The sequence below is a fragment of the Pelobates fuscus genome, chromosome 12 (genome assembly GCF_036172605.1).
Source record: "Pelobates fuscus isolate aPelFus1 chromosome 12, aPelFus1.pri, whole genome shotgun sequence".
Classification (NCBI taxonomy): Eukaryota; Metazoa; Chordata; class Amphibia; order Anura; family Pelobatidae; genus Pelobates; species Pelobates fuscus.
The window spans coordinates 132957749-132985213 of NC_086328.1; the positions used below are offsets into that span (position 1 = coordinate 132957749).

The 27465-nt window shown below is 44.2% G+C and overlaps 1 protein-coding gene across 1 annotated transcript in view; it reads left to right on the plus strand.

Moving 5' to 3' along the window:
• The first annotated feature begins 9701 nt into the window (after nucleotides 1-9701).
• The window catches only part of LIN7C (lin-7 homolog C, crumbs cell polarity complex component), a 28530-nt gene continuing 10766 nt past the window's right edge, over nucleotides 9702-27465 (plus strand). The window contains exon 1 of the mRNA XM_063437365.1: nucleotides 9702-9767. Coding sequence (XP_063293435.1) covers nucleotides 9731-9767 — 37 coding nt within the window. The 5' untranslated portion in view covers nucleotides 9702-9730. The remainder of the gene's footprint in view (nucleotides 9768-27465) is intronic.

A 27465-nucleotide genomic window follows, 5' to 3' on the forward strand; every position in this document is an offset into this window, starting at 1 on the left:
CAACCTGTGCCAAAGGAAACTGAGTCGTGGGAGGTCCAACACCCACCTAGGTACAACTGCTTTGCGTAGGCACCTGATCTCACATCACAAACGCCTATGGGATCAACACATGAGTACAAGCAGCACGCCTACTCTAAGCCGCCATCCTCCTCCTGGTCCAGCATCTTCAGCCACGTCAACCACTGCTGTCCTTCTTGCCCCCTCTCAACCATCCGCCACTCCGTCTCCCGCCTTGAGCAGTTCCCGCTCATCTGCCCACAGTCCTGTGTTTCTGTCAAGGACATGTTTGAGCGTAAGAAGCCAATGTCACCAAGTCACCCCCTTGCCCAGCGTCTGACAGCTGGCTTGTCCGAACTATTAGCCCGCCAGCTTTTACCATACAATCTGGTTGAGTCTGAGGCGTTCAAAAAATTTGTAGCTATTGGGACACCGCAGTGGAAGGTACCCGGACGGAATTTCTTTTCACAAAAGGCAATCCCCAACTTGTACTCGATTGTGCAAAAGGAAGTCATGGCATGTCTGGCACACAGTGTTGGGGCAAGGGTCCATCTGACCACTGATACCTGGTCTGCAAAGCATGGTCAGGGCAGGTATATCACCTACACTGCGCATTGGGTAAACCTGCTGACGGCTGACAAGCAAGGAATGCGTGGCATTGCAGAGGAGTTGGTGACACCGCCACGAATTGCAGGCAGTCCTGCTGCCACCTCCTCTACTCCTCCGACTCCATCCTCTTCCATAACCTCCTCGGCTGAGTCCTCTTGTGCCGCTGCTTCTTGCTCCACATCAACGGCACCCCCCCAGCTCCCCAGGTACTATTCCACATCCCGGATACGGCAGTGTCACGCCGTCTTGGGTTTGACTTGCTTGAAAGCAGAGAGTCACACCGGACAAGCACTCCTGTCCGCCCTGAACGCACAGGTGGAAAAGTGGCTGACTCCGCAGCAACTGGATATCGGCAAAGTGGTGTGTGACAACGGAAAAAATTTGATAGCGGCATTGAAGTTGGGCAAGTTGACACATGTGCCGTGCATGGCACATGCGTGTAATCTGATCGTACAACGCTTTGTGCATAAGTACACAGGCTTACAGGACGTCCTGAAGCAGGCCAGGAAGGTGTGTGGCCATTTCAGGCGTTCCTACACGGCCATGGCTCACTTTGCCGATATCCAGCGGCGAAACAACATGCCAGTGAGGCGCTTGATTTGCGACAGCCCTACACGTTGGAATTCAACACTCCTAATGTTCGACCGCCTGCTCCAACAAGAAAAAGCTGTTAATGAATATTTGTATGACCGGGGTGCTAGGACAGCCTCTGGGGAGCTGGGAATTTTTTTGCCACGTTACTGGACGCTCATGCGCAATGCCTGTAGGCTCATGCGTCCTTTTGAGGAGGTGACAAACCTAGTCAGTCGCAACGAAGGCACCATCAGCGATATCATACCATTTGTTTTCTTCCTGGAGCGTGCCCTGCGAAGAGTGCTGGATCAGGCTGTAGATGAGCGTGAAGAGGAAGAGGAAGAGTTGTGGTCACCATCACCACCAGAAACAGCCTTATCAGCATCGCTTGCTGGACCTGCGGCAACGCTGGAAGAGGATTGTGAGGAAGAGGAGTCAGAGGAGGAGTGTAGCTTTGAGGAGGAGGAGGAGGAGCAAGACCAAACACAACAGGCATCCCAGGGTGCTCGTTGTCACCTATCTGGTACCCGTGGTGTTGTACGTGGCTGGGGGGAAGAACATACCTTCAATGACATCAGTGAGGAGGAGGAACGGGAAATGAGTAGCTCGGCATCCAACCTTGTGCAAATGGGGTCTTTCATGCTGTCCTGCCTGTTGAGGGACCCTCGTATAAAAAGGCTGAAGGAGAACGACCTGTACTGGGTGTCCACGCTACTAGACCCCCAGTATAAGCAGAAAGTGGCGGAAATGTTACCGAATTACAACAAGTCGGAAAGGATGCAGCATTTGCAAAATAAATTAAAAAGTATGCTTTACACAGCGTATAAGGGTGATGTCACAGCACAACGGGAATCTAACAGGGGGAGAGGTGGAAGTCATCCTCCTCCTCCTCCTCCCACGACCACGCCGGCAAGGACAGGACGCTTTAAAGACGTGTTGTTGATGGAGGACATGCGGACCTTTTTAAATCCTATGCATCGCCACAGCCCTTCGGGATCCACCCTCAGAGAGCGACTCGACCGACAGGTAGCAGACTACCTCGCCTTAACTGCAGATATCGACACTCTGAGGAGCGATGAACCCCTTGACTACTGGGTGTGCAGGCTTGACCTGTGGCCTGAGCTATCCCAATTTGCGATAGAACTTCTGGCCTGCCCCGCTTCAAGTGTCCTGTCAGAAAGGACCTTCAGTGCAGCAGGAGGTATTGTCACTGAGAAGAGAAGTCGCCTAGGTCAAAAAAGTCCAGGGCCAGACTGGCCCACCGGGACACCGGGAAATTTCCCGGTGGGCCGGCACACTAGGTGGCCGGTGCACGGCCGCCTAGTGTGCACCAGCCCGGGCCGCAATTACAGGGTGACCGGCAGGAGGGGATGCGCTCCCCTCCTGCCGGTCACAGAATGTAGCGTGGCCGGGCTGGCAGACCGGGTTGGGGCAGTGGCACTGGGCCAGCCTCTTCTCCTGGGGGGCCAGCCTCTTCTCCTGGGGGCCCCCCCGAGGCTGGGCCCCCCGGCGGGCAGGCAGGCTGGCCGGTGCGCGAGGGAGCACTCTCCCCTGAGTGCTTCCTCTTCAGCTCCCTCGCGCACCGCACTGATACCGGAGCCGGAAGATGACGTCATCTTCCGGCGCCGGTATCAGTATGCGGCGCGCGAGGGAGCTGAAGAGGAAGCACTCAGGGGAGAGTGCTCCCTCGCGCACCGGCCAGCCTGCCTGCCCGCCGGGTGACCGGCCCCCCTGGAGCCCAGCAGCACCACTGGACCCCAGGGAATCCCCTCAGCACTCCAAAAGGTAAGGAGACTGGGGGGATTAAATTAAAAAAAAAATGTGTTAGTGTGTGTGTGTGTGTGTGTTAGTGTGAGTGTTACTGTGAGTGTTAGTGTGTGTGTGTGTGTGTTAGTGTTACTGTGAGTGTTAGTGTGTGTGTGTGTGTGTGTGTGTGTTAGTGTTACTGTGAGTGTTAGTGTTACTGTGAGTGTTAGTGTGTGTGTGTGTGTGTGTGTTAGTGTTACTGTGAGTGTTAGTGTGTGTGTTAGTGTTACTGTGAGTGTTAATGTTACTGTGAGTGTTAGTGTGTGTGTGTGTGTGTGTGTGTGTGTGTGTTGGTGTTACTATGAGTGTTAGTGTGTGTGTGTGTGTTAGTGTTACTCTGAATGTTAGTATGTGTGTGTGTGTTACTGTGAGTATTAGTGTGTTAGTGTTACTGTGAGTGTTAGTGTGTTAGTGTTACTGTGAGTGTTAGTGTGTGTGTTACTGTGTGTGTTAGTGTTACTGTGAGTGTTACTATGAGTGTTAGTGTTAGTGTCAGTGAGTGTGTGTCTGCTAGTGAGTGTCAGTGAGTCTGTTACTGAGTGTGTTTGTGTTAGTGAGTCTGTTTGATGTCTGTTAGTGAGTGTGTGTTTGTCAGTGAGAGTGTATGTTTTGTAAGTGAGTGTGTATCTATGCCTGTCGCTGAGTGTGTCTCTGTTAGTAAATGTGTGTGTCTGTTAGCTAGTGTGTATGCGTCTGTTCGTGAGAGTGTATGTGTGTCTTCAGCACTTACCTTTCTCCAGCGCCAGACTCCCTTGGCGCTGGGGATCCCTCCGCCGCTCAGCTCCGAATGCGCATGCACGGCAAGAGCCATGCGCGCATTCAAACCGCCCATAGGAAAGCATTACTCAATGCTTTCCTATGGACGTTCAGTGTCTTAGAATCGCGGAAGCTCCTCTAGCGGCTGTCAGTGAGACAGCCGCTAGAGGCTGGATTAACCCTCAGTGAAACATAGCAGTTTCTCTGAAACTGCTATGCTTTTAGCTGCAGGGTTAAAACTAGAGGGACCTGACACCCAGACCACTTCATTGAGCTGATGTGATCTGGGTGTCTGTAGTGGTCCTTTAACCCCTTAAGGACATGTCATGATTCCCTTTTATTACAGAAGTTTGGTCCTTAAGGGGTTAAGTGTGTGTGCATCTGCATGCACTGGTGTACATACCGCGGTCGCAGGGGTCGCCATGTGTTGCGGCCCCGGCCTGCGCAGAGTAAGCATGCGGGGGGGGGCCCAGGGATCAATTTTCGCCCCGGGGCCCCATAGGTCATGTGTATGCCACTGGGTAGGGGAGCATCTGTTCCCCTACCCGGTCTGACAGGAACCTGCAAGCTAGAACGCTCCTCCCGCGAGCAGGCAGGTTGGAGCGTTGCCGTGCGTTACCATGGCAACGCTCCGACCTGCCTGCCGTTCTCGCGGGAGAAGAGCGAAGTCAGCCTGCAGCCAGAGAAGCTGCAGGCTGAATAGCACGCACCACCACTGGACCACCAGGGATTGAAAAGTTCCCCCTCTCCCCTGGGCCCTGACCAAAGGTAAAGGGGGAGGGGATTAAAAAAAAGGGTTTTTTATATAAATATATCAATGCTATAACCCCCCCATACACACACTACACTCCTCCCCCCCACCAACAGCACCCCTCCACACACACAGAACCCCCCCACACACAGAACACCTTCACACCTTCACGCACACAGAACTCCTTCATGCACGCAGAACCCCTCCACACATAAAAAGCACCCCTTCACGCACACAGCACCTCTTTACGCACACCGCACCCCTTCACGCACACAGCACCCCTCCATGCACAAACGATTTCTTTCATGTTTGAGTGCTAGTTTTCAGTTTTTTTCCCACTTCCATATCTGCGCACTATGCTGGCGTGATGCATTACGGGGCTGGTATGGAATTTTTTTCCAGGGCTGCTTTTCATTCCCAGTCCGGCCCTGAAAAAGTCTAGATTACCTCACCTTTATTAAGATGAATGAGGAATGGATCCCGAAGGGACTGACACTGGGCGATACATTCGCTTAAAAAAGGCCTGATGAGATGAGCTGCCTTGGGCTAAAAATGGTCCACACGCTGCTGTATTTTAGCTCTGAATGACGTTTGACTTGCGTGACTTATCCGCCACCAACTAGGGTTCAAGCCGCCATGTTTTAGGGCACTTTCTGCCTGTGAAACAAACATCAAACATCAATTTTTCTGGCAACAATACCAAATTTTTCAGGCATGTGTACATGCCTAATTTTTAGGCCCACTGGTGCAGCACTGTGGCTTCAAAAACCAAACCAAAAAAAAATCCTCCAAGATGGCACCAATATACCAGTGGTCTAAGCATCTTCCCACCTTGGCCTAAAAAGGGGAGGTGATTCAACAATTAAAAATCTCTGCCATTTACACGTCCACTGATAGTAGACGCGGAAGGTATTAAACTGATATGAACAATACTCCACTCCTATCAGTAGGTCCGTCCCATTGTGATTTATGCCCCCCACCCACCGCGCAGGGATGGGGGCCGGGGGGGAGGAAAGTAGGCCCCCCCATTGTGATTTATGGCCCCCACCCACCGCGCAGGGGTGGGGGCCGAGGGGGGCAGGACAGTAGGTCCCCCCATTGTGATTTATGGCCCCCACCCACCGCGCAGGGGTTGGGGAGGACAGTAGCTCCCCCCAGTGTGTATCATGGGCTTTGAGGACAGGTGTCAATCCATACCTGCCAAGTGACCCTATGTAGGGGGAACAGTCCCTATTCTGCTCTGTGTCAGTGTGTATCATGGTCTCTGTGGACGGGGAACAGTCTCTATTCTGCTCTGTGTCAGTGTGTATCATGGACTCTGTGGACAGGGAACAGTCCCTATTCTGCTCTGTGTCAGTGTGTATCAGAGGTTTTGAGGACAGGTGTCAATCCATATCTGCCAAGTGACCCTATGTAGGAGGAACAGTCCCTATTCTGCTCTGTGTCAGTGTGTATCAGGGGTTTTGAGGACAGGTGTCAATCCATATCTGCCAAGTGACCCTATGTAGGGGGAACAGTCCCTATTCTGCTCTGTGTCAGTGTGTATCATGGTCTCTGTGGACAGGGAACAGTCTCTATTCTGCTCTGTGTCAGTGTGTATCAGGGGTTTTGAGGACAGGTGTCAATCCATATCTGCCAAGTGACCCTATGTAGGGGGAACAGTCTCTATTCTGCTCTGTGTCAGTGTGTATCATGGTCTCTGTGGACAGGGAACAGTCTCTATTCTGCTCTGTGTCAGTGTGTATCAGGGGTTTTGAGGACAGGTGTCAATCCATATCTGCCAAGTGACCCTATGTAGGGGGAACAGTCCCTATTCTGCTCTGTGTCAGTGTGTATCATGGTCTCTGTGGATGGTGAACAGTCTCTATTCTGCTCTGTGTCAGTGTGTATTATGGTCTCTGTGGACAGGGAACAGTCTCTATTCTGCTCTGTGTCAGTGTGTATCAGGGGTTTTGAGGACAGGTGTCAATCCATATCTGCCAAGTGACCCTATGTAGGGGGAACAGTCCCTATTCTGCTCTGTGTCAGTGTGTATCATGGTCTCTGTGGACGGTGAACAGTCTCTATTCTGCTCTGTGTCAGTGTGTATCATGGTCTCTGTGGACAGGGAACAGTCTCTATTCTGCTCTATGTCAGTGTGTATCAGGGGTTTTGAGGACAGGTGTCAATCCATATCTGCCAAGTGACCCTATGTAGGGGGAACAGTCCCTATTCTGCTCTGTGTCAGTGTGTATCATGGTCTCTGTGGACGGTGAACAGTCTCTATTCTGCTCTGTGTCAGTGTGTATCATGGTCTCTGTGGACAGGGAACAGTCTCTATTCTGCTCTGTGTCAGTGTGTATCAGGGGTTTTGAGGACAGGTGTCAATCCATATCTGCCAAGTGACCCTATGTAGGGGGAACAGTCCCTATTCTGCTCTGTGTCAGTGTGTATCATGGTCTCTGTGGACGGTGAACAGTCTCTATTCTGCTCTGTGTCAGTGTGTATCAGGGCAGGGCTTTGAGGACAGGTGTCAATGTTAGGTGATTTCTGCCCTTTATGGATTAAAAGCAGACTCTGCATCAACTGTGCAATTTTCCATGGGAGTTTTGCCATGGATCCCCCTCCGGCATGCCACAGTCCAGGTGTTAGTCCCCTTGAAACAACTTTTCCATCACTTTTGTGGCCAGAAAGAGTCCCTGTTGGTTTTAAAATTCGCCTGCCCATTGAAGTCAATGGCGGTTCGCACGGTTCGCCGGTTCGCGAACATTTGCGGAAGTTCGCGTTCGCCGTTCGCGAAACGAAAATTTCGGGTTCGCAACAACACTAGTGGCAATGTGTGTGGGGAGGTTGAAAGTGTTGGGGAGCAGTGAGTGGAGGGTAACAATGTGTGTGTGCGGAGGTTGACAGTGTTGGGAAGCAGTGTGTGGGGAGGCTGTGGTTTAGTGACCAGCCTCCCCACATTCAGGGCCGGCCTTAGGCCTTTGGGTGCCCTGTGCGAAAAATCTTCACTTTGGTCCTCCTTCCCATTCCCCTTTCCCCCCTTCCCCCCCTTCCCACACACCTTGTCACACAAACACGCAGACAGCCACACGCACACACAGACATAGAAACATAGAATGACGGCAGATAAGAACCATTCCGCCCATCTAGTCTGCCCAGAAAGTCACACATAGGTAGTCACACACACAGAGGCAGACATCCACACACAGACAGCCACACACAAACACACACGCAGAGAGCCACACACAAACACACAGGCAGAGAGCCACACACAAACACACAGGCAGAGAGCCACACACAAACACACAGGCAGACAGCCACACACAGACAGCCACACACAAACACACAGGCAGTCAGCCACACACAGACAGACACACACAAACACACAGGCAGACAGTCACACACAAACACACACGCAAGCAGACACACACACACACACACACACACACAGGCAGACATAGAAACATAGAAACATAGAATGTGACGGCAGATAAGAACCATTCAGCCCATATAGTCACACATAGGCAGACACACACACATAGGCAGTCACACAGACACACACACAGGCAGATAGTCTCACACACAGGCAGACAGTCATAGACACAGACACAGTCATACACACAGACACAGTCATACACACAGACACACAGACAGTCACACACACAGGCAGACAGTCAAACACACAGACAGTCACACACACAAACAGTAACACACCCACAAAAAAGGGCAGACAGTTACACACACAGGCAGACAGCCACACACACACACACACACACACAGGCAGACAGACAGTCAAACAAACAGACAGTCACACATACAGGCAGACAATCACACATAGTTACCTCTGTTCCTTGTGGAGGCAGACAGGCAGTGCAGCTCCTGGATTCTGGTTGTTAGGGGAAGCAGGGACTCCTCCCTGCTTCCCCTGAAGCAGTTTCACTGCACTTTTAGCTCCGCCCCCGCCGCATGGTAAGCCCCTGCCCTGCTGCAAATGTTTTTTTATCCTGGCCGGCCATGTGTGAGCTGTGTCGGCCACACGGCTCCCCCTGCTTTATGGCACCCTGTGCGGCCACACACCTCGCACACCCCTAAGGCCGGACCTGCCCACATTGAAATACCTTTTCATTTATTTTCAGGTGGTCCAGTGGTCTAGCTCTCCTGTCAGAGCTGCAGATCACGTGATAGGTGTCTCTCGAGTGTCAGAGCATTGCCATGCTAGGTAGGAACACCATAAAGAGGACACTAATGCTTTTAATGCCTGACATCGCTGAAGAAGTGCCAAGAGGCACAAAATGCTTTAGTGTCCTATTTGGAGTGCCCTCCAATTCGTCCTTTGTATTTTTAATGAAATCTTATTTGAATTACGCCGCCAGACGCAAGAACTGAACTTCATTGTGTTAGCAATCGTTAATTCTTTAATATACGTTAAAAAAACGTCACCAGAAAAAAATAGGCGAACGCCCAATGGAATTATGGATATAATCCCTTAACCCTTTTATTTATTTCCCTCTACCTGTTTTTATTTTATTGTTATTGTATTTATTTATTTCCCTCTACCTGTTTTTTATTTTATTTTTATTGTATTTATTTTTCCCTCTACCTGTTTTTATTTTATTTGTATTTATATATTTCCCTCTACCTGTTTTTATTTTATTTTATTGTTATTGTATTTTTTTCCCTCTGTTTTTTTATTTTATTGTTATTGTATTTATTTCCCTCTGCCTGTTTTTATTTTATTTGTATTGTATTTATTTTCCCTCTGTTTTTTATTTTATTGTTATTGTATTTATTTTTCCCTCTACCTGTTTTTATTATATTTGTATTTATTTATTTATTTCCCTCTGCCTGTTTTTATTTTATTTTTATTGTATTTATTTATTTCCCTCTACCTGTTTTTTATTTTATTTTTATTGTATTTATTTTTCCCTCTACCTGTTTTTATTTTAGTTTTATTGTTGTTGTATTTATTTCCCTCTACCTGTTTTTATTATATTTGTATTTATTTATTTATTTCCCTCTACCTGTTTTTATTTTATTGTATTTCTTTACTATGATGTTACATGTTATACTGTGTTGATAATATGTTGGTGACACTGTATCCAGCTGGGCATAGTTGGACCCTCCCATTCCCAGTAGAATCCTCCTGTCACAATGTATCCAGTGCTGACATTCCAACATAGAACCCTGTCATAACACGCTCAGAGCTCTCACTTCCGGTTCCCCACTTCCGGTCCGTGCCTGTCTGCGGGAGAGAAGATGGCGGCGGTCGGTGAAGCTGTGCGGCTGGAGAGAGGTGAGATGGGGAGCCGTGCAGCCCGGGGGGGGAGACCCGGTGATAATATCAGTGCGCTTATTAACAAGCATTGCCCTCCCTCAGCTCCCAGACCTTGTTACAGCCTCCCTCCATGTCATAATGTCATAAGCCGTAGCTTCATTTATTGCTATCAGTGACCCCCCAGCAGGCGCTGAGCATCATGGGACATGTAGTCCCCTACCTCTGCAGTGCCAGAGCTGCCCAGTCCCTTCTCTGGGTGTCATTAAACCAGGATAATCCATTCTCAGAGATTAAAGCCAGTGCCAGGGAGGGTTATATTGTTACAGGTCTGCAGTAATGTGTTAAAGCCAGTGCCAGGGAGGGTTATATTGTTACAGGTCTGCAGTAATGTGTTAAAGCCAGTGCCAGTGAGGGTTATATTGTTACAGGTCTGCAGGAATGTGTTAAAGCCAGTGCCAGTGAGGGTTATATTGTTACAGGTCTGCAGTAATGCGTTAAAGCCAGTGCCAGGGAGGGTTATATTGTTACAGGTCTGCAGTAATGTGTTAAAGCCAGTGCCAGTGAGGGTTATATTGTTACAGGTCTGCAGTAATGTGTTAAAGCCTGTGCCAGTGAGGGTTATATTGTTACAGGTCTGCAGGAATGTGTTAAAGCCAGTGCCAGTGAGGGTTATATTGTTACAGGTCTGCAGGAATGTGTTAAAGCCTGTGCCAGTGAGGGTTATATTGTTACAGGTCTGCAGGAATGTGTTAAAGCCAGTGCCAGCGAGGGTTATATTGTTACAGGTCTGCAGTAATGTGTTAAAGCCAGTGCCAGCGAGGGTTATATTGTTACAGGTCTGCAGTAATGTGTTAAAGCCAGTGCCAGCGAGGGTTATATTGTTACAGGTCTGCAGTAATGTGTTAAAGCCAGTGCCAGTGAGGGTTATATTGTTACAGGTCTGCAGGAATGTGTTAAAGCCAGTGCCAGCGAGGGTTATATTGTTACAGGTCTGCAGTAATGTGTTAAAGCCAGTGCCAGTGAGGGTTATATTGTTACAGGTCTGCAGGAATGTGTTAAAGCCAGTGCCAGTGAGGGTTATATTGTTACAGGTCTGCAGTAATGTGTTAAAGCCAGTGCCAGTGAGGGTTATATTGTTACAGGTCTGCAGTAATGTGTTAAAGCCAGTGCCAGTGAGGGTTATATTGTTACAGGTCTGCAGTAATGTGTTAAAGCCAGTGCCAGTGAGGGTTATATTGTTGTAGGTCTGCAGTAATGTGTTAAAGCCAGTGCCAGTGATGGTTATATTGTTACAGGTCTGCAGTAATTTGTTAAAGCCAGTGCCAGTGAGGGTTATATTGTTACAGGTCTGCAGTAATGTGTTAAAGCCAGTGCCAGCGAGGGTTATATTGTTACAGGTCTGCAGTAATGTGTTAAAGCCAGTGCCAGTGAGGGTTATATTGTTACAGGTCTGCAGGAATGTGTTAAAGCCAGTGCCAGTGAGGGTTATATTGTTACAGGTCTGCAGTAATGTGTTAAAGCCAGTGCCAGTGAGGGTTATATTGTTACAGGTCTGCAGTAATGTGTTAAAGCCAGTGCCAGTGAGGGTTATATTGTTACAGGTCTGCAGTAATGTGTTAAAGCCAGTGCCAGGGAGGGTTATATTGTGACAGGTCTGCAGTAATGTGTTAAAGCCAGTGCCAGGGAGGGTTATATTGTGACAGGTCTGCAGGAATGTGTTAAAGCCAGTGCCAGTGAGGGTTATATTGTTACAGATCTGCAGGAATGTGTTAAAGCCAGTGCCAGTGAGGGTTATATTGTTACAGGTCTGCAGGAATGTGTTAAAGCCAGTGCCAGTGAGGGTTATATTGTTACAGGTCTGCAGGAATGTGTTAAAGCCAGTGCCAGTGAGGGTTATATTGTTACAGGTCTGCAGGAATGTGTTAAAGCCAGTGCCAGTGAGGGTTATATTGTTACAGGTCTGCAGGAATGTGTTAAAGCAAGTGCCAGTGAGGGTTATATTGTTACAGGTCTGCAGTAATGTGTTAAAGCCAGTGCCAGTGAGGGTTATATTGTTACAGGTCTGCAGTAATGTGTTAAAGCCAGTGCCAGTGAGGGTTATATTGTTACAGGTCTGCAGTAATGTGTTAAAGCCAGTGCCAGTGAGGGTTATATTGTTACAGGTCTGCAGTAATGTGTTAAAGCCAGTGCCAGTGAGGGTTATATATTGTGACAGGTCTGCAGGAATGTGTTAAAGCCAGTGCCAGTGAGGGTTATATATTGTGACAGGTCTGCAGGAATGTGTTAAAGCCAGTGCCAGTAAGGGTTATATTGTTGTAGGTCTGCAGTAATGTGTTAAAGCCAGTGCCAGTGAGGGTTATATTGTTACAGGTCTGCAGTAATGTGTTAAAGCCAGTGCCAGTGAGGGTTATATTGTTACAGGTCTGCAGTAATGTGTTAAAGCCAGTGCCAGTGAGGGTTATATTGTTACAGGTCTGCAGTAATTTGTTAAAGCCAGTGCCAGTGAGGGTTATATTGTTGTAGGTCTCCAGTAATGTGTTAAAGCCAGTGCCAGTGATGGTTATATTGTTACAGGTCTGCAGTAATGTGTTAAAGCCAGTGCCAGTGAGGGTTATATTGTTACAGGTCTGCAGTAATGTGTTAAAGCCAGTGCCAGTGAGGGTTATATTGTTACAGGTCTGCAGTAATGTGTTAAAGCCAGTGCCAGTGAGGGTTATATATTGTGACAGGTCTGCAGGAATGTGTTAAAGCCAGTGCCAGTAAGGGTTATATTGTTGTAGGTCTGCAGTAATGTGTTAAAGCCAGTGCCAGTGAGGGTTATATTGTTGTAGGTCTGCAGTAATGTGTTAAAGCCAGTGCCAGTGAGGGTTATATTGTTGTAGGTCTCCAGTAATGTGTTAAAGCCAGTGCCAGTGAGGGTTATATTGTTACAGGTCTGCAGTAATGTGTTAAAGCCAGTGCCAGTGAGGGTTATATATTGTGACAGGTCTGCAGGAATGTGTTAAAGCCAGTGCCAGTAAGGGTTATATTGTTGTAGGTCTGCAGTAATGTGTTAAAGCCAGTGCCAGTGAGGGTTATATTGTTGTAGGTCTGCAGTAATGTTTTAAAGCCAGTGCCAGTGAGGGTTATATTGTTACAGGTCTGCAGTAATGTGTTAAAGCCAGTGCCAGTGAGGGTTATATTGTTACAGGTCTGCAGTAATGTGTTAAAGCCAGTGAGGGTTATATTGTTACAGGTCTGCAGTAATGTGTTAAAGCCAATGCCAGTGAGGTTTATATTGTTACAGGTCTGTAGTAATGTGTTAAAGCCAGTGCCAGTGAGGGTTATATTGTTACAGGTCTGCAGTAATGTGTTAAATCCAGTGCCAGTGAGGGTTATATTGTTACAGGTCTGCAGTAATGTGTTAAAGCCAGTGCCAGTGAGGGTTATATTGTTACAGGTCTGCAGTAATGTGTTAAAGCCAGTGCCAGTGAGGGTTATATTGTTGTAGGTCTCCAGTAATGTGTTAAAGCCAGTGCCAGTGATGGTTATATTGTTACAGGTCTGCAGTAATGTGTTAAAGCCAGTGCCAGTGAGGGTTATATTGTTACAGGTCTGCAGTAATGTGTTAAAGCCAGTGCCAGGGAGGGTTATATTGTTGCAGGTCTGCAGGAATGTGTTAAAGCCAGTGCCAGTAAGGGTTATATTGTTGTAGGTCTGCAGTAATGTGTTAAAGCCAGTGCCAGTGAGGGTTATATTGTTACAGGTCTGCAGTAATGTGTTAAAGCCAGTGCCAGTGAGGGTTATATTGTTACAGGTCTGCAGTAATGTGTTAAATCCAGTGCCAGTGAGGGTTATATTGTTGTAGGTCTGCAGTAATGTGTTAAAGCCAGTGCCAGTGATGGTTATATTGTTACAGGTCTGCAGTAATGTGTTAAAGCCAGTGCCAGTGAGGGTTATATTGTTACAGGTCTGCAGTAATGTGTTAAAGCCAGTGCCAGTGAGGGTTATATTGTTACAGGTCTGCAGTAATGTGTTAAAGCCAGTGCCAGGGAGGGTTATATTGTTGCAGGTCTGCAGGAATGTGTTAAAGCCAGTGCCAGTAAGGGTTATATTGTTGTAGGTCTGCAGTAATGTGTTAAAGCCAGTGCCAGTGAGGGTTATATTGTTACAGGTCTGCAGTAATGTGTTAAAGCCAGTGCCAGTGAGGGTTATATTGTTACAGGTCTGCAGTAATGTGTTAAATCCAGTGCCAGTGAGGGTTATATTGTTGTAGGTCTGCAGTAATGTGTTAAAGCCAGTGCCAGTGATGGTTATATTGTTACAGGTCTGCAGTAATGTGTTAAAGCCAGTGCCAGTGAGGGTTATATTGTTACAGGTCTGCAGTAATGTGTTAAAGCCAGTGCCAGTGAGGGTTATATTGTTACAGGTCTGCAGTAATGTGTTAAAGCCAGTGCCAGTGAGGGTTATATTGTTACAGGTCTGCAGTAATGTGTTAAAGCCAGTGCCAGTGAGGGTCATATATTGTGACAGGTCTGCAGGAATGTGTTAAAGCCAGTGCCAGTAAGGGTTATATTGTTGTAGGTCTGCAGTAATGTGTTAAAGCCAGTGCCAGTGAGGGTTATATTGTTACAGGTCTGCAGTAATGTGTTAAAGCCAGTGCCAGTGAGGGTTATATTTTTGTAGGTCTCCAGTAATGTGTTAAAGCCAGTGCCAGTGATGGTTATATTGTTACAGGTCTGCAGTAATGTGTTAAAGCCAGTGCCAGTGAGGATTATATTGTTACAGGTCTGCAGTAATGTGTTAAAGCCAGTGCCAGGGAGGGTTATATTGTTGCAGGTCTGCAGGAATGTGTTAAAGCCAGTGCCAGTAAGGGTTATATTGTTGTAGGTCTGCAGTAATGTGTTAAAGCCAGTGCCAGTGAGGGTTATATTGTTACAGGTCTGCAGTAATAAGTTAAAGCCAGTGCCAGTGAGGGTTATATTGTTACAGGTCTGCAGTAATGTGTTAAAGCCAGTGCCAGTGAGGGTTATATTGTTGTAGGTCTGCAGTAATGTGTTAAATCCAGTGCCAGTGAGGGTTATATTGTTGTAGGTCTGCAGTAATGTGTTAAAGCCAGTGCCAGTGAGGGTTATATTGTTACAGGTCTGCAGTAATGTGTTAAAGCCAGTGCCAGTGAGGGTTATATTGTTGTAGGTCTGCAGTAATGTGTTAAAGCCAGTGCCAGTGAGGGTTATATTGTTGTAGGTCTGCAGTAATGTGTTAAAGCCAGTGCCAGTGAGGGTTATATTGTGACAGGTCTGCAGGAATGTGTTAAAGCCAGTGCCAGTGAGGGTTATATTGTGACAGGTCTGCAGTAATGTGTTAAAGCCAGTGCCAGTGAGGGTTATATTGTTACAGGTCTGCAGTAATGTGTTAAAGCCAGTGCCAGTGAGGGTTATATTGTTGTAGGTCTGCAGTAATGTGTTAAAGCCAGTGCCAGTGAGGGTTATATTGTTGTAGGTCTGCAGTAATGTGTTAAAGCCAGTGCCAGTGAGGGTTATATTGTGACCGGTCTGCTGGAATGTGTTAAAGCCAGTGCCAGTGAGGGTTATATTGTTACAGGTCTGCTGGAATGTGTTAAAGCCAGTGCCAGTGAGGGTTATAGTGTTACAGGTCTGCAGTAATGCGTTAAAGCCAGTGCCAGTGAGGGTTATATTGTTACAGGTCTGCAGTGATGTGTTGAAGCCAGTGCCAGTGAGGGTTATATTGTTACAGGTCTGCAGTAATGTGTTAAAGCCAGTGCCAGGGAGGGTTATATTGTTACAGGTCTGCAGTAATGTGTTAAAGCCTGTGCCAGTGGGGGTTATATTGTTACAGGTCTGCAGTAATGTGTTAAAGCCAGTGCCAGTGAGGGTTATATTGTTGTAGGTCTGCAGTAATGTGTTAAAGCCAGTGCCAGTGAGGGTTATATTGTTGTAGGTCTGCAGTAATGTGTTAAAGCCAGTGCCAGTGAGGGTTATATTGTGACAGGTCTGCAGTAATGTGTTAAAGCCTGTGCCAGTGAGGGTTATATTGTGACAGGTCTGCAGTGATGTGTTAAAGCCAGTGCCAGTGAGGGTTATATTGTTACAGGTCTGCAGTAATGTGTTAAAGCCAGTGCCAGTGAGGGTTATATTGTGACAGGTCTGCAGTGATGTGTTAAAGCCAGTGCCAGTGAGGGTTATATATTGTGACAGGTCTGCAGGAATGTGTTAAAGCCAGTGCCAGTGAGGGTTATATTGTGACAGGTCTGCAGTAATGTGTTAAAGCCAGTGCCAGGGAGGGGTATATTGTTACAGGTCTGCAGTAATGTGTTAAAGCCAGTGCCAGTGAGGGTTATATGTGAGGGTTATATTGTTACAGATCTGCAGTGATGTGTTAAAGCCAGTGCCAGTGATGGTTATATTGTTGTAGGTCTGCGGTAATGTGTTAAAGCCAGTACCAGTGAGGGTTATATTGTTGCAGGTCTGCAGTAATGTGTTAAAGCCAGTGCCAGGGAGGGTTATATTGTTGCAGGTCTGCAGTAATGCGTTATTTTTTTCTATCTAAAAACATTGCCCTGGTGTCCTTAATATAAGTAGTCAAACCTCAAGGTTTATCTAAATGCAGAGCATTGCAGCTCTCATTGACAAGGTTAACAGTGGACTCAGGTTAATTGTCAAACTATTAGCAAACAGTTTGCTAACAGTGGGAGGAGGGCACTATAGTGGTTATGGTACTTGGAATGCTTCTTTGAATAGAGAAGTGAAACAGAACACCTTTTTTGGGGGGGGGGGGGGGTAGAAAAGTTGATGTAAACATTGATACATCTTAAGCATTGCTTAAAAATGGCATAAATCCAAAAATTGCGATTAGACACAAAATAAGCAATAGACAAAATAAACAAATGTGTCTCATAAACTGGTTAAAATATGCAGAGAAACTGTGCAAAATAGTCTGACACTTTGATAAATCTCCTCCATAATAGCTCACAATGTATTTTTTTATTTTATTTTTAGTATAGGCTTAGGGTCACTGCTTCGGTTTCCGGTATTTCTTTTTCAATACTTTATTTAGTTCTAAGACAGACAGTGCTGCTGTTAGTTTTCCTTGAAAGATAACGGTGATGTTGCATGTCCAGTCCTTGTTGTAACAGTCTTCCTGGGAGAATTTCAAATTTAGAGTTAAAATACCCAAACAGACAACATTCCACTAATCCGCTATGGCTCCAGTTCAGCTACTTTGATCGTAAAAGGGTAACTTACTCCAACCAAAAAGACAGCGTTATAATAAAACACTGTTTTTGGTTAGAGTAACCCTTGGTGTCATAGATACCCTTCACTCCTCCAGTTACCAAAGAAAGAAATGCTACGCATGCTGACAACAGAAGATAAATATGCACAAAAATCTTAGCAAACCCCAAACTCTTGTTCCTTCTGACTAATGATGCTGCCTCAGGTGACGTTACACACACCTCTTGCAGAACTGGGCTTTTACTCTGATTGTACTTACAGACTCTAAGCACCATGACCCCTTTAAATCAGTGAAGTTTCAGTAACCATATACACTTGGAAATTCACTTTGAATTCCCAACAATTCTCAATTTAGTGAGTAATGCTGTTTGTGTCCCTGCCTCCACCACACTCTCTGGTGGTAGTATGGAGTAAGGAAGCTTTGCTTACAGCAGTTGCTGTACTGTTAGGGGGCCACTATTTATAGGCCCACTGCAGAAATACATAGGGACAAGTACATTGTGACGAAGTAACTTGTTTCTCCACAGGGACGAAACAAGCATATGCAGCAGAGCAAAGTTAGAGTTCAGTTAAAGCCATGCAGGGTTTGATGGTGGGATATGGATAATTTGGAAGTGAAACCTGCAAAGTCCCTCAGTAACCCCAAGTTTTGTCAGAACGCTCAAGCAGTTTGACGGAAGACTGAGGAATTGCCCCCAAAGACTCTTTGCACCGCAACTAATACAATAAGCTATGATACTTTAAGTTCTCCTTTCAATGTACTAGCAGAAAGTATCTATAGACAATAAGTCTTAATTGCAGGATTCTATATTATAGCGGTGATGTATGAGACATGCAGCCAAACTAAAAGTCTTCTTAGGTCACTCGTTTGTGCATCCCATATGGTTAGTTGTTAAACAGTTTTTTTTTTTTTCCTATGGTTGTTTCCTTGTTTGTTTTTTCAAGAAGTATGAAATTGTTGTTGTTACATGGAATCCTCTATAACTTGTTTCAATTGTTTCTTTTGCTAATATTTATTTTGTTTGTACTTTGCTTTAGAGGTTTAACACATGGCTGAAAAATTCCACTGGTGCACTCCTGTTTGGCTTGTGAAAATTGAGGCTTTGCGTTTTATATTTGCAGTGTGTTAATTTTATTTTTCTAACTGGGCTTCTAGCAGTGCGAGCAGTAATTAACTTGTTGAGCAAGAGCAGTGTCTTTTCTATATGTGCTTCTCTGTGTAGTACCACAGATAGATTGTTGCTAGACCTGTCAATCAGTATAAAATTCAGAGTCTCAGCTCCCATACACTTTTCTCCTCACCGTAAACAGTATAAATTGACATAGCCCCTCAGTTAGGACAGGCAGGGAATAATGAGTTTTCAGAATCCTCCCTCCCCCACACACACACACTTTCTATGTGGCTCTGGGTCCCAGGACACCAGAAGAAGTGAGAGGGGCACGACAGTGAGCTCCTGTCCAATGACTGATTCTACAGAAGCCATTGTGTCAATTTTGTCCCACAAGAGTCCAGGTGATTTTTCCAAGAATGCTTACTAAATAGAATATATTATGTGTGTGTATATATACACTATTTGTGGTCAGGGCAATATTGCCGTGATGGTAGCATAACCCATGATTCGTATACAACAGAAACATAGATAATAGCACCAGTCGGTTGTGGTGTGCCGGAACCGACAATGCAGTAGGCCTGTAATAAGGAGGGCCCACCTTAGATAGTGATGTGAATAAAGGGAGTGGTGGAAGGGATAACTCACCAGACCAACAATAGTAAAATGGGGAAGGATTGGCAGCCCTTATAAAGGTGACCCAACCTTAAATTTGTGGTCAGGGCAATATTGCCGTGGGGTAAGCATAACACATGATTCGTATACAATAGAAAAATGGATAACACCAGTCGGTTGTGGTGTGCTGAAACCGACAATGCAGTAGGTCTGTAACAAAGAGGGCAAAAAGAAGTGCACCATCCAAAATTTAATTCATACTACAAACATAAATTATTTGGACAAATCATGAAATGCCTGTCGTAACTCATTAACTGGGTTTGGTATATTATAAGGTGAAAGCAGAAGATATCCAGCGTCCCATTGTTTTAATTATATAAGCTAGAATTTGGTTGGAGGAAGCAGATGATGCTGCCCCTATGCGATAAGAATTTCCTGAGTAATGACTTGCGTTTATGCCATGTCTTCTCAATAGCATACGCACATAAAGCATAAATGTAGTCGTGGTAAGAGTGGTTGATGTGAAAGGTGTTGAAATATGTGTCCAAAACCTTAACCGGGCACCATTTATTAGATGTAGGGAAAAGGGGTATGTCAACCGTGAGTCCCATTTGACTGGTTTTGGAATGGTGAAGGGAAAGAATATAATGGTCTATGGGTTTGTGGTTATCGCCCATTTCAAGGTAGTCTGTGGTTGTGATATTGATGGAGATAACTTCCCTTGGATGTAAGAATCCATAAAAAGCAAGATATATGGCTTTTTTTTTTTTTTTTTTTTTAAGCACCATATTGGTTGTATGTTTGAATGGAGCTGTATCTAACAGGTCAGATAATGACTGGAATATTTTGTGGATGGGTAGTCTTTTATGGGGTAGATGTCTGATTTTTTTATTCCCTTCAGCAGTGTTTTGATCTGGTATGATAAAAGGAATCCTGTTTTGTTGGGGTGTTGTATTAACATGTGGTGTTGAATGCCCGTTAATACAGATAACTTTAAATTAATGTGGCAAAAGGAAGTAAGCCCCAACATGGTTTCCAAAGCAAAAATGTCCTGTACGTGAAATTCCGCCAAGAATATAGTGAAAATGTGAAAGGCCCTATCATAGGACTTCCTAGAGCTAACTGAAAGTGCCTGGTGGGAAAGGTTACGTGCATGAGTCGATAGAACGGTTAATCTAGGATCATGTCCTGAAAAGGAGGGGCAGGGGTAGCCTGACTGAAATCGGTAGGTAGAGTCTGGAGGAAGGCCTGAAAGTGAAAACGAGATAAGTGATCAGCAGCTATATTCATGACACCCGGAATGTGAATACAGGTGATGAAAAATTGTCTGGTGGCCGCCACCCAGGTGAGTCTCCTCTTAAACCTCATAATAACCAACAAGGAAGACTGGCCTTTATTTATGATATGGCAAGTGGCCAGGTTGTCGGAATAACATCTGACAGATTGACCCGCCCAGTCTGTTCCCCAAGCGATAGCAGCGATCACGATTGGGTACAGTTCAAACATTGCAGATGTAGCGGAGAAGCCAGGAAGAGAACTAATTTCTCTAGACCATTGGCCCCACAGTGTTGGCCGCCGCATCTGTCCAGAGTGTATGAGAATTGTCTGAAATTGGGGGTATAAACATAGTGTGCCTGTTCCAGGAGGTGAGAAAAGTGTGCCACATACGTATATCGACCATCGTGTGTGTGTCTATCATGGTGTGTGAGTCGTCTGAGGGGAGGTTTGGGAATAAAGAAAGTAACCGTGGGATAAAAGATCTACCTTTGGGAATGATCCTCATTGCAAAATTGAGCAACCCCAGTAGGGATTAAAGTTCCTTTCAGTTACAAGAACCTAAGTACAATTCAATGCTCGCTAGGGTGCGCCCAATCTTATCCTGCGTAAGACTTTCCTGCATGTGAACTGAATCGAGTTGAATCCACAGAAAATGTATAGCTGTGTCCGGACCTTTCGTCTTTTTAGGGGAGACCGGGTATATTCAGGGATTCCAAAAGAGTTAACATTTGTGTCAGGCTGGCAGGGGAAGTGAGTTGTTTTCTGTAGTGAGGAAATCTTCCAAATAGTGAATTACAGTCGGAACATCTGCAGACATTAATGGCCCAGATGGCATTGTCAAATGTGGAATATTGCAGTGAGAATTCGTCAGAGGGTATGAGGGAATTAAGACTGGGGACTGTGGAGGAATGTGGTGCCGATAAGTTGACGATTAGTCTGTGTTTATGTGATAAAAAAATAGGGATTGTACTTGTCGTACCTGTGATAGAATCATAAATGATGATTCTTAGTAGGATAGTAGTGGATACGTAAGTAAACCCAAATCCTAGGAGTGAGGGGAGAATTTGGTGAATGAAGACCTTGTGAAATGAAAACAGTCTGGTCTGAAATTGACACCTATGGAAATATCAAGCTATTAACGAAAAACCAGGAGGGATTATCTAAATAAGCCAAGTTTATACCAATTTACCAACCTAAATTGACAGTATAGAGTAGTTTACAGGACAAATTCCTCCGACTAATATTCCTTCAATACACCTGCAGGTTAGAACATCAAAAGGACATGAGATGCCAGCCAAATAGCAGGATCGGTATACCAGAAGTAAAATTGCTATTTATATGAATGGAATAACCATGAGTTAATTATAATCTAACTGTAATATCTAGCTTAACCAGTAGGGGCACCGGTCTCGAAGTAACATACAAATGTTCAACCGAAAAATGCTGGAGACAGGCAATCTGGAAGAATCGTGCGAACAGCTGTAGAGTTCCAAACTTCCACTGGCATTAATATCCGCACAAAACCTGTGCAACAGGAGTTTCATGGAATGGGTTTCCATCGCCGAGCAACTCCATGCAAGTCTCACATCACCAAGTACAATGTCAAGCATCAGATCCAGTGGTGTAAAGCACGCCACCACTGGACTCTGGAGCAATGGAAATGTCTTCTGTGGAGTGACAAAATATGTTTCTCTGTTTGGCAGTCTCATGGGCAATTCTGGTTTTGGTGGATTCCTGGAGAGTGTTAACTTTGGTGGAGGAAGGATGGGGCTGTTTTTCAGGAGTTGAGCTAAGCCCTTTAGTCAAGTGAAGTGAAATCTTAATGCTTCAGCATACCAAAACATTTTGGACAATGCTATGCTTCCAACTTTGTGGGTTTGGGAAGGCCCTTTTCTATTTCATCAGGACTGTGCCCCAATGCACTAAGCAAGGTCTGTAAAGACATTGTTGGATGAGTTTGGTGTGGAAGAACATGACATGTCTGCACAGAGCCCTTACCTGTCAAACGCCTTTGGGATGAACTTGAACAGAGATTATGAGCCAGTCCTTCTTGTCCAACATCAAATGCTCCACTGGATGAATGGGCAGAAATTCCCACAGACACATTACGAAATCTTGTAGAAAGCCTTCCTAGAAGAGGGGAAGCGGTTATAGCTGCAATGGGCGACAAACTATATATTTATGTATTTAGAATGCAATGCCAGAGGTTCCTGTTGGTGTAATGGTCAGGTGTCCCAATACATTTTATCCATATAGCGTGTGTGTGTGCATTGTTAATTGTTAATTGTAAAAATTGCTTAATACTTTCAGAATCTCAGTACGTACCTTATCCCCTAGTGTTTTTAGCGTTTCTCCTTCCTTGTCCTTTTAGTCAAATATATTCCTGGTTATATTATATTTTAGACGTAATATAGCTGTGAAAACACATGAACCATTTCGAATGGTGTGTCCTGTCACCTGAATTAATGAGCCAAATGTTTCCATGTAAGTTTATAAGCATTTATTGCCGTTCTCAGAGGTGCAGTGCTTTGACTGAGAGCCAAATTGTTTGTATCCATTCACCTGTATGAATCCTTCCCCTGGCCATTGGCAATGCATCACACTATCATCTCTCCCCATACGCCTGTACCATATGGCTTAACTATATGCATTAATCATTATGGCCTCTTTGTTTGCCTCTGATCTTGCACAACCTGAAACCTGTCTCCTTCATGGTTCTGGGCTTCTAATAATGAGTTATATCACGTGACGTTCACCAACAGACTCAAGAACATAATAGACAGGTCAACATAAACTCAGACATGGCCTAGGCTGTCATATTGATGAATGTGTGGAAATTTGAGCTCAATGCTGGAGAGATGGGCCAGTGATATGCATTGCTTTGGTGCACAAGTAGACCGTTTTGTGCGACAAAAGTACTTTTGGTACAAAAAGATGCTTTGTGCATTTACGATTTTCTTTAAACGAGTGTGGACATCTTAATCCGTGATCGTTTTATTTTTAGAGAGATCCTCTATTAAGCCTAATACTCCTAATTGTTGTTGTTGGATTACATTGTAAGTCTTGTTTCGTGACAAGATGTACAGCCTAGCTGAATCTTTAGCAATCCTTTGTATTGTACCTTATCTCCTACCAGGATCTATCTTTAATAAGCATGATCATAGCCAGATATGGATAAAACAAATAAAAAACACAGTTAAAGTGTGTGTACATAAAAAACAGATAAAATTCGTATCTTGTAATACCTTTTTTATTGGACTAACAGAATTTTTTAATGACAAGCTTTCGGGAGAACCTCCCTTTCTCAAGTCTGAAGCATTTCTGAGCAAGACCCCTGTATTGAATTCTATGTGTCGTCTTGCTCAGAAATGCTCAGACTTGAGAAAGGGAGGTTCTCCCGAAAGCTTGTCATTACAAAATTCTGTTAGTCCAATAAAAAAGGTATTACAAGATACGAATTTGATCTGTTTTTTTTTTTTACATATACACACACAATATATATATCTAACAGGTGTGATAAGTACATTGATAGCTTTGTTGAACCAGCACTCTATGATGGACTCTCACATCCTAGTTCCTAAATCACTCCCCGCTACAAACATGTAGATCCAGTGTGTACTTTTGTATCATGCGTTAAAAGCACAAGGTACAAAATGTCAAATTTTACACCAAGACAGGCCTAGAATGTACCCGCGACTGGAAATTCTCTCCTAATATGGGACCTCTGCAAGCGGAAAGAATAGCTGTACATGCAACATCCAAAAACTTTTAGGATCATAAAAGTTATTTGCTTACTATACCACATCCGTACACATATTTACATAACGTTATATTCCAGTATGTATGTGTATATATATATAAAATAATAATATTAATACAGTGTTAAACAAAAATCTGCACACCCGTCAAGCCATAAGACTTGCTTTTCCCACAGAAATCGATGTGATGGGAAAAGCAAGTCTTATGGCTTGACTGGTGTACAGATTTTTGTTTAACACTGTATTAACTATCTACAGACTTCAGGTGGAAGGGGTTTTCAATCACAATTAACTAATATGGCTGTGTGTGTGTATATATATATTCTCCAAAAAGGTTATGGTGGAGAAATAATTGTGATTGAAAACCCCTTCCACCTGAAGTCTGTAGATAGTTAATACAGTGTTAAACAAAAATCTGTACACCAGTCAAGCCATAAGACTTGCTTTTCCCATCACATCGATTTCTGTGGGAAAAGCAAGTCTTATGGCTTGACGGGTGTGCAGATTTTTGTTTAACACTGTATTAATATTATTATTTTATATATATATATACACATACATACTGGAATATAACGTTATGTAAATATGTGTACGGATGTGGTATAGTAAGCAAATAACTTTTATGATCCTAGAAGTTTTTGGATGTTGCATGTACAGCTATTCTTTCCGCTTGCAGAGGTCCCATATTAGGAGAGAATTTCCAGTCGCGGGTACATTCTAGGCCTGTCTTGGTGTAAAATTTGACATTTTGTACCTTGTGCTTTTAACGCATGATACAAAAGTACACACTGGATCTACATGTTTGTAGCGGGGAGTGATTTAGAAACTAGGATGTGAGAGTCCATCATAGAGTGCTGGTTCAACAAAGCTATCAATGTACTTATCGCACCTGATATATATATATATATATATATATATATATATATATATGTCTATCTATATATATATCTCTTGATATCATGTAACATCACTTTATTGTATTGTATCCTCTATAAATGCTTGATTTCCACAGTGTAGAGTTTGTTACCAGACTTCTATCGGCAGATAAAGATCTCACTATTTGTAGTATATTTTTATAGTAAAGCAGATGGCTGTAAGTTGAGCAGATAGTAGGTGGGAGCTGTGCAGAGCCATTGCGTGTACACAGTCAGCTAGTGCTGCTGTTGTGTGTGATTTTTTTTTTTTGATTTTTTTTTTTTTTTATTTATTTTTTTTTTTTTAACCAAGTCAAGTCAGTGTTATATTTGGTAATGCAAACAAGTCTTGCATTCCACCTCTGTCGCCCATTGTTAAACTGCAAAATGTAATTCATTTGTGAACTGATCCAGTGAGCACACTGCTGGTAAAGTCAAAGCGGGATTGTGGCTTTTCTGGTGATTATTGTTCCCAGGGTGGTTAAAAATGATTTTAAAAAGAAAAGGATCCCCCCCATTTAAACCAGATGTTTTTTTTTCTTTAAATTGGATTACATTTAATATAATCCTTTTGGGGGGAGTGGAACCCCTAAAGATAGTTGTCTATTTATTTTTCCATATTTTTTATTGTTTTTTTAGTCAACAGAAAGCATATAACATACAATCAACTGACACTTATGTGGTAGATTAAGTAGTAGAGAAATAATAAACGTAATATACAATGTCGGCATCACATCGGGTGTACATAACAGGATTACTGCCTTACCTATCCAAGTATCCTCTGGGTGGACCTTGGCCGTAGATCACATATAGGACTGTCAGTGTGCCCTGCTGGCTGACTCTGGCTGGGTGGATTTGATTTAAATCATTTGTTTTAGATCCAGAGTTTTAAATGTAAAGACGCATTCTTGAGGGTTGTTATAATCTTTAATATTTGCAACCAGATGAAATTTCACATTTTAGAATAATAACCTGTTAGATTAGCAAAACCGCTAGATCAGAACTGATTTTTTGTTTAATAGGTTAATAGTTCATATTTGGAGAATTACTTGGTGTTTTAACTAAAACAATATAATTTTATAACATGACAGGAGGCTTCGTATTTGCTTAAGACTTTCTTTACTTAAGCTTCACAGCAGCACTTTTTTACTTAGTAACAGGGTAACCAATCAGAAAAAAGATAACATGGCATAAAAGTCCCTCCCTGTGACGTCACTTCCTCTTTCTTTGCTGCTTCACACCAGTACAGGTCAGAGTGCCACTGTCTCCTACTTTCTGTGGGTTTTTCTGTGGTTCACTTATTAATTTTCTGTCATCTGTTTTACATCATTCACTATTATTATATACTGTTATATTTGTTCTAATATTTCTTATCCACCTTATTTATCCTTTGCCTATACTTTCCTAAAACACTATTGAGATTTTTTTTTATGTTTTTCACTACATCTAAATTCTATCTTTTGTATTCCGATTCTTTATAACTGTTTTTTTTTTTTTTTTTTTTTTTCCGTTTTCTAATATCTGTTTGCTACCTCTTTTAGTCCGGTTTGCGAGCGGCATTCTGTGCCCCGTTTTTTCCCGGGCTTTTGGGCTGTGGAGAACGCCTCCATCAGCTCTCAGTGCGCACGGCGGCCATCTTGGATCTCGCACTCATCCGCGAGATCCAAGCGGCCTCCTCGTTCGCTTGTGCGCATGCGCGAGATCGCGGCGGCCATTTTCTTGGTTCCGCGATCTGCAATCTCTCCGGCCGTGCGGCGGCCATTTTTTGCCGCATTTCGCGGCGTTTTTCATATTTAACTTACCCATATGATTAAATGCAAACATTCAAGTATACCTGCTCAGTACTATATATAACTTAAAATTACAGGTTTAAGTGTTCTCTACTCCCTCTACTCACCATAGGAGGGATTTTAAAATACCATTAGAACAACCACAATCTATTTCAGACTATCACCCCCTGGTGGAAATTTGTTTATACTACATTAACCTATATTCTCATTGAATAAAACAATCCTTGTTTATATTACTGAATACCTTGGAATACATATAGGGTAAATTCCCTGTCTATACCTTTGACTAAATACAACCCATACTTATACTGTGGATGGGTATAGGGAAAAATCCCTACACAAGATTTATGATTGCTGTTTACTTATACAGCCCATGATTGGCCCGCTTTGTCTGTGCCTCCATACCTCTATACGGGTCTGTATAATTATTCCCAGAGGTTATTTATGCTGGGTGACCCCCAGTTTCAGCTTGCACTGTGGATTTATAACATATTGTGATATATGGTGACGGCCTTAAGATACATTCTAATGCTGGCCTATTCTGCCCCATAGGTCTCAACACTGTTGCTATGGAGGCTTCAAATCAAGATCAAAACCTGCAAGCAATTATTAATGCGGCTGTAGCCGTTTCACTAGAAAAGGCCCTGGCTCGGGTGCTGCCCATTGAGCCAAAGGATCCACAAATATCTGAACCCCCGCTTTCTGACGAAGAAGCGGTGGAGTCCGATTCCACAAAAATAAACCCTTCCAAACCCAATAAGAGATATTGGAAAGGGAATGGGCCAGAACCTCTCAAACGCAAGGGGAAAGAACCGGCGAAACGCCCCAAACAGTCAGACTCTAAAGAGAAGCACTCAGTCCAGCCCACTCTATCGGAAGAGGAGGAAGATTCTTTCGACCTACACCCCTTAGCCATCCTAGATGAATGGCAAGCTGACCACTCCTCTGAAGATGAGGAAGACTGGCCCGAGACATCGTTTAAAGGAGCACCTCTCCTTCAAACTGCTATGGGAGATCTCA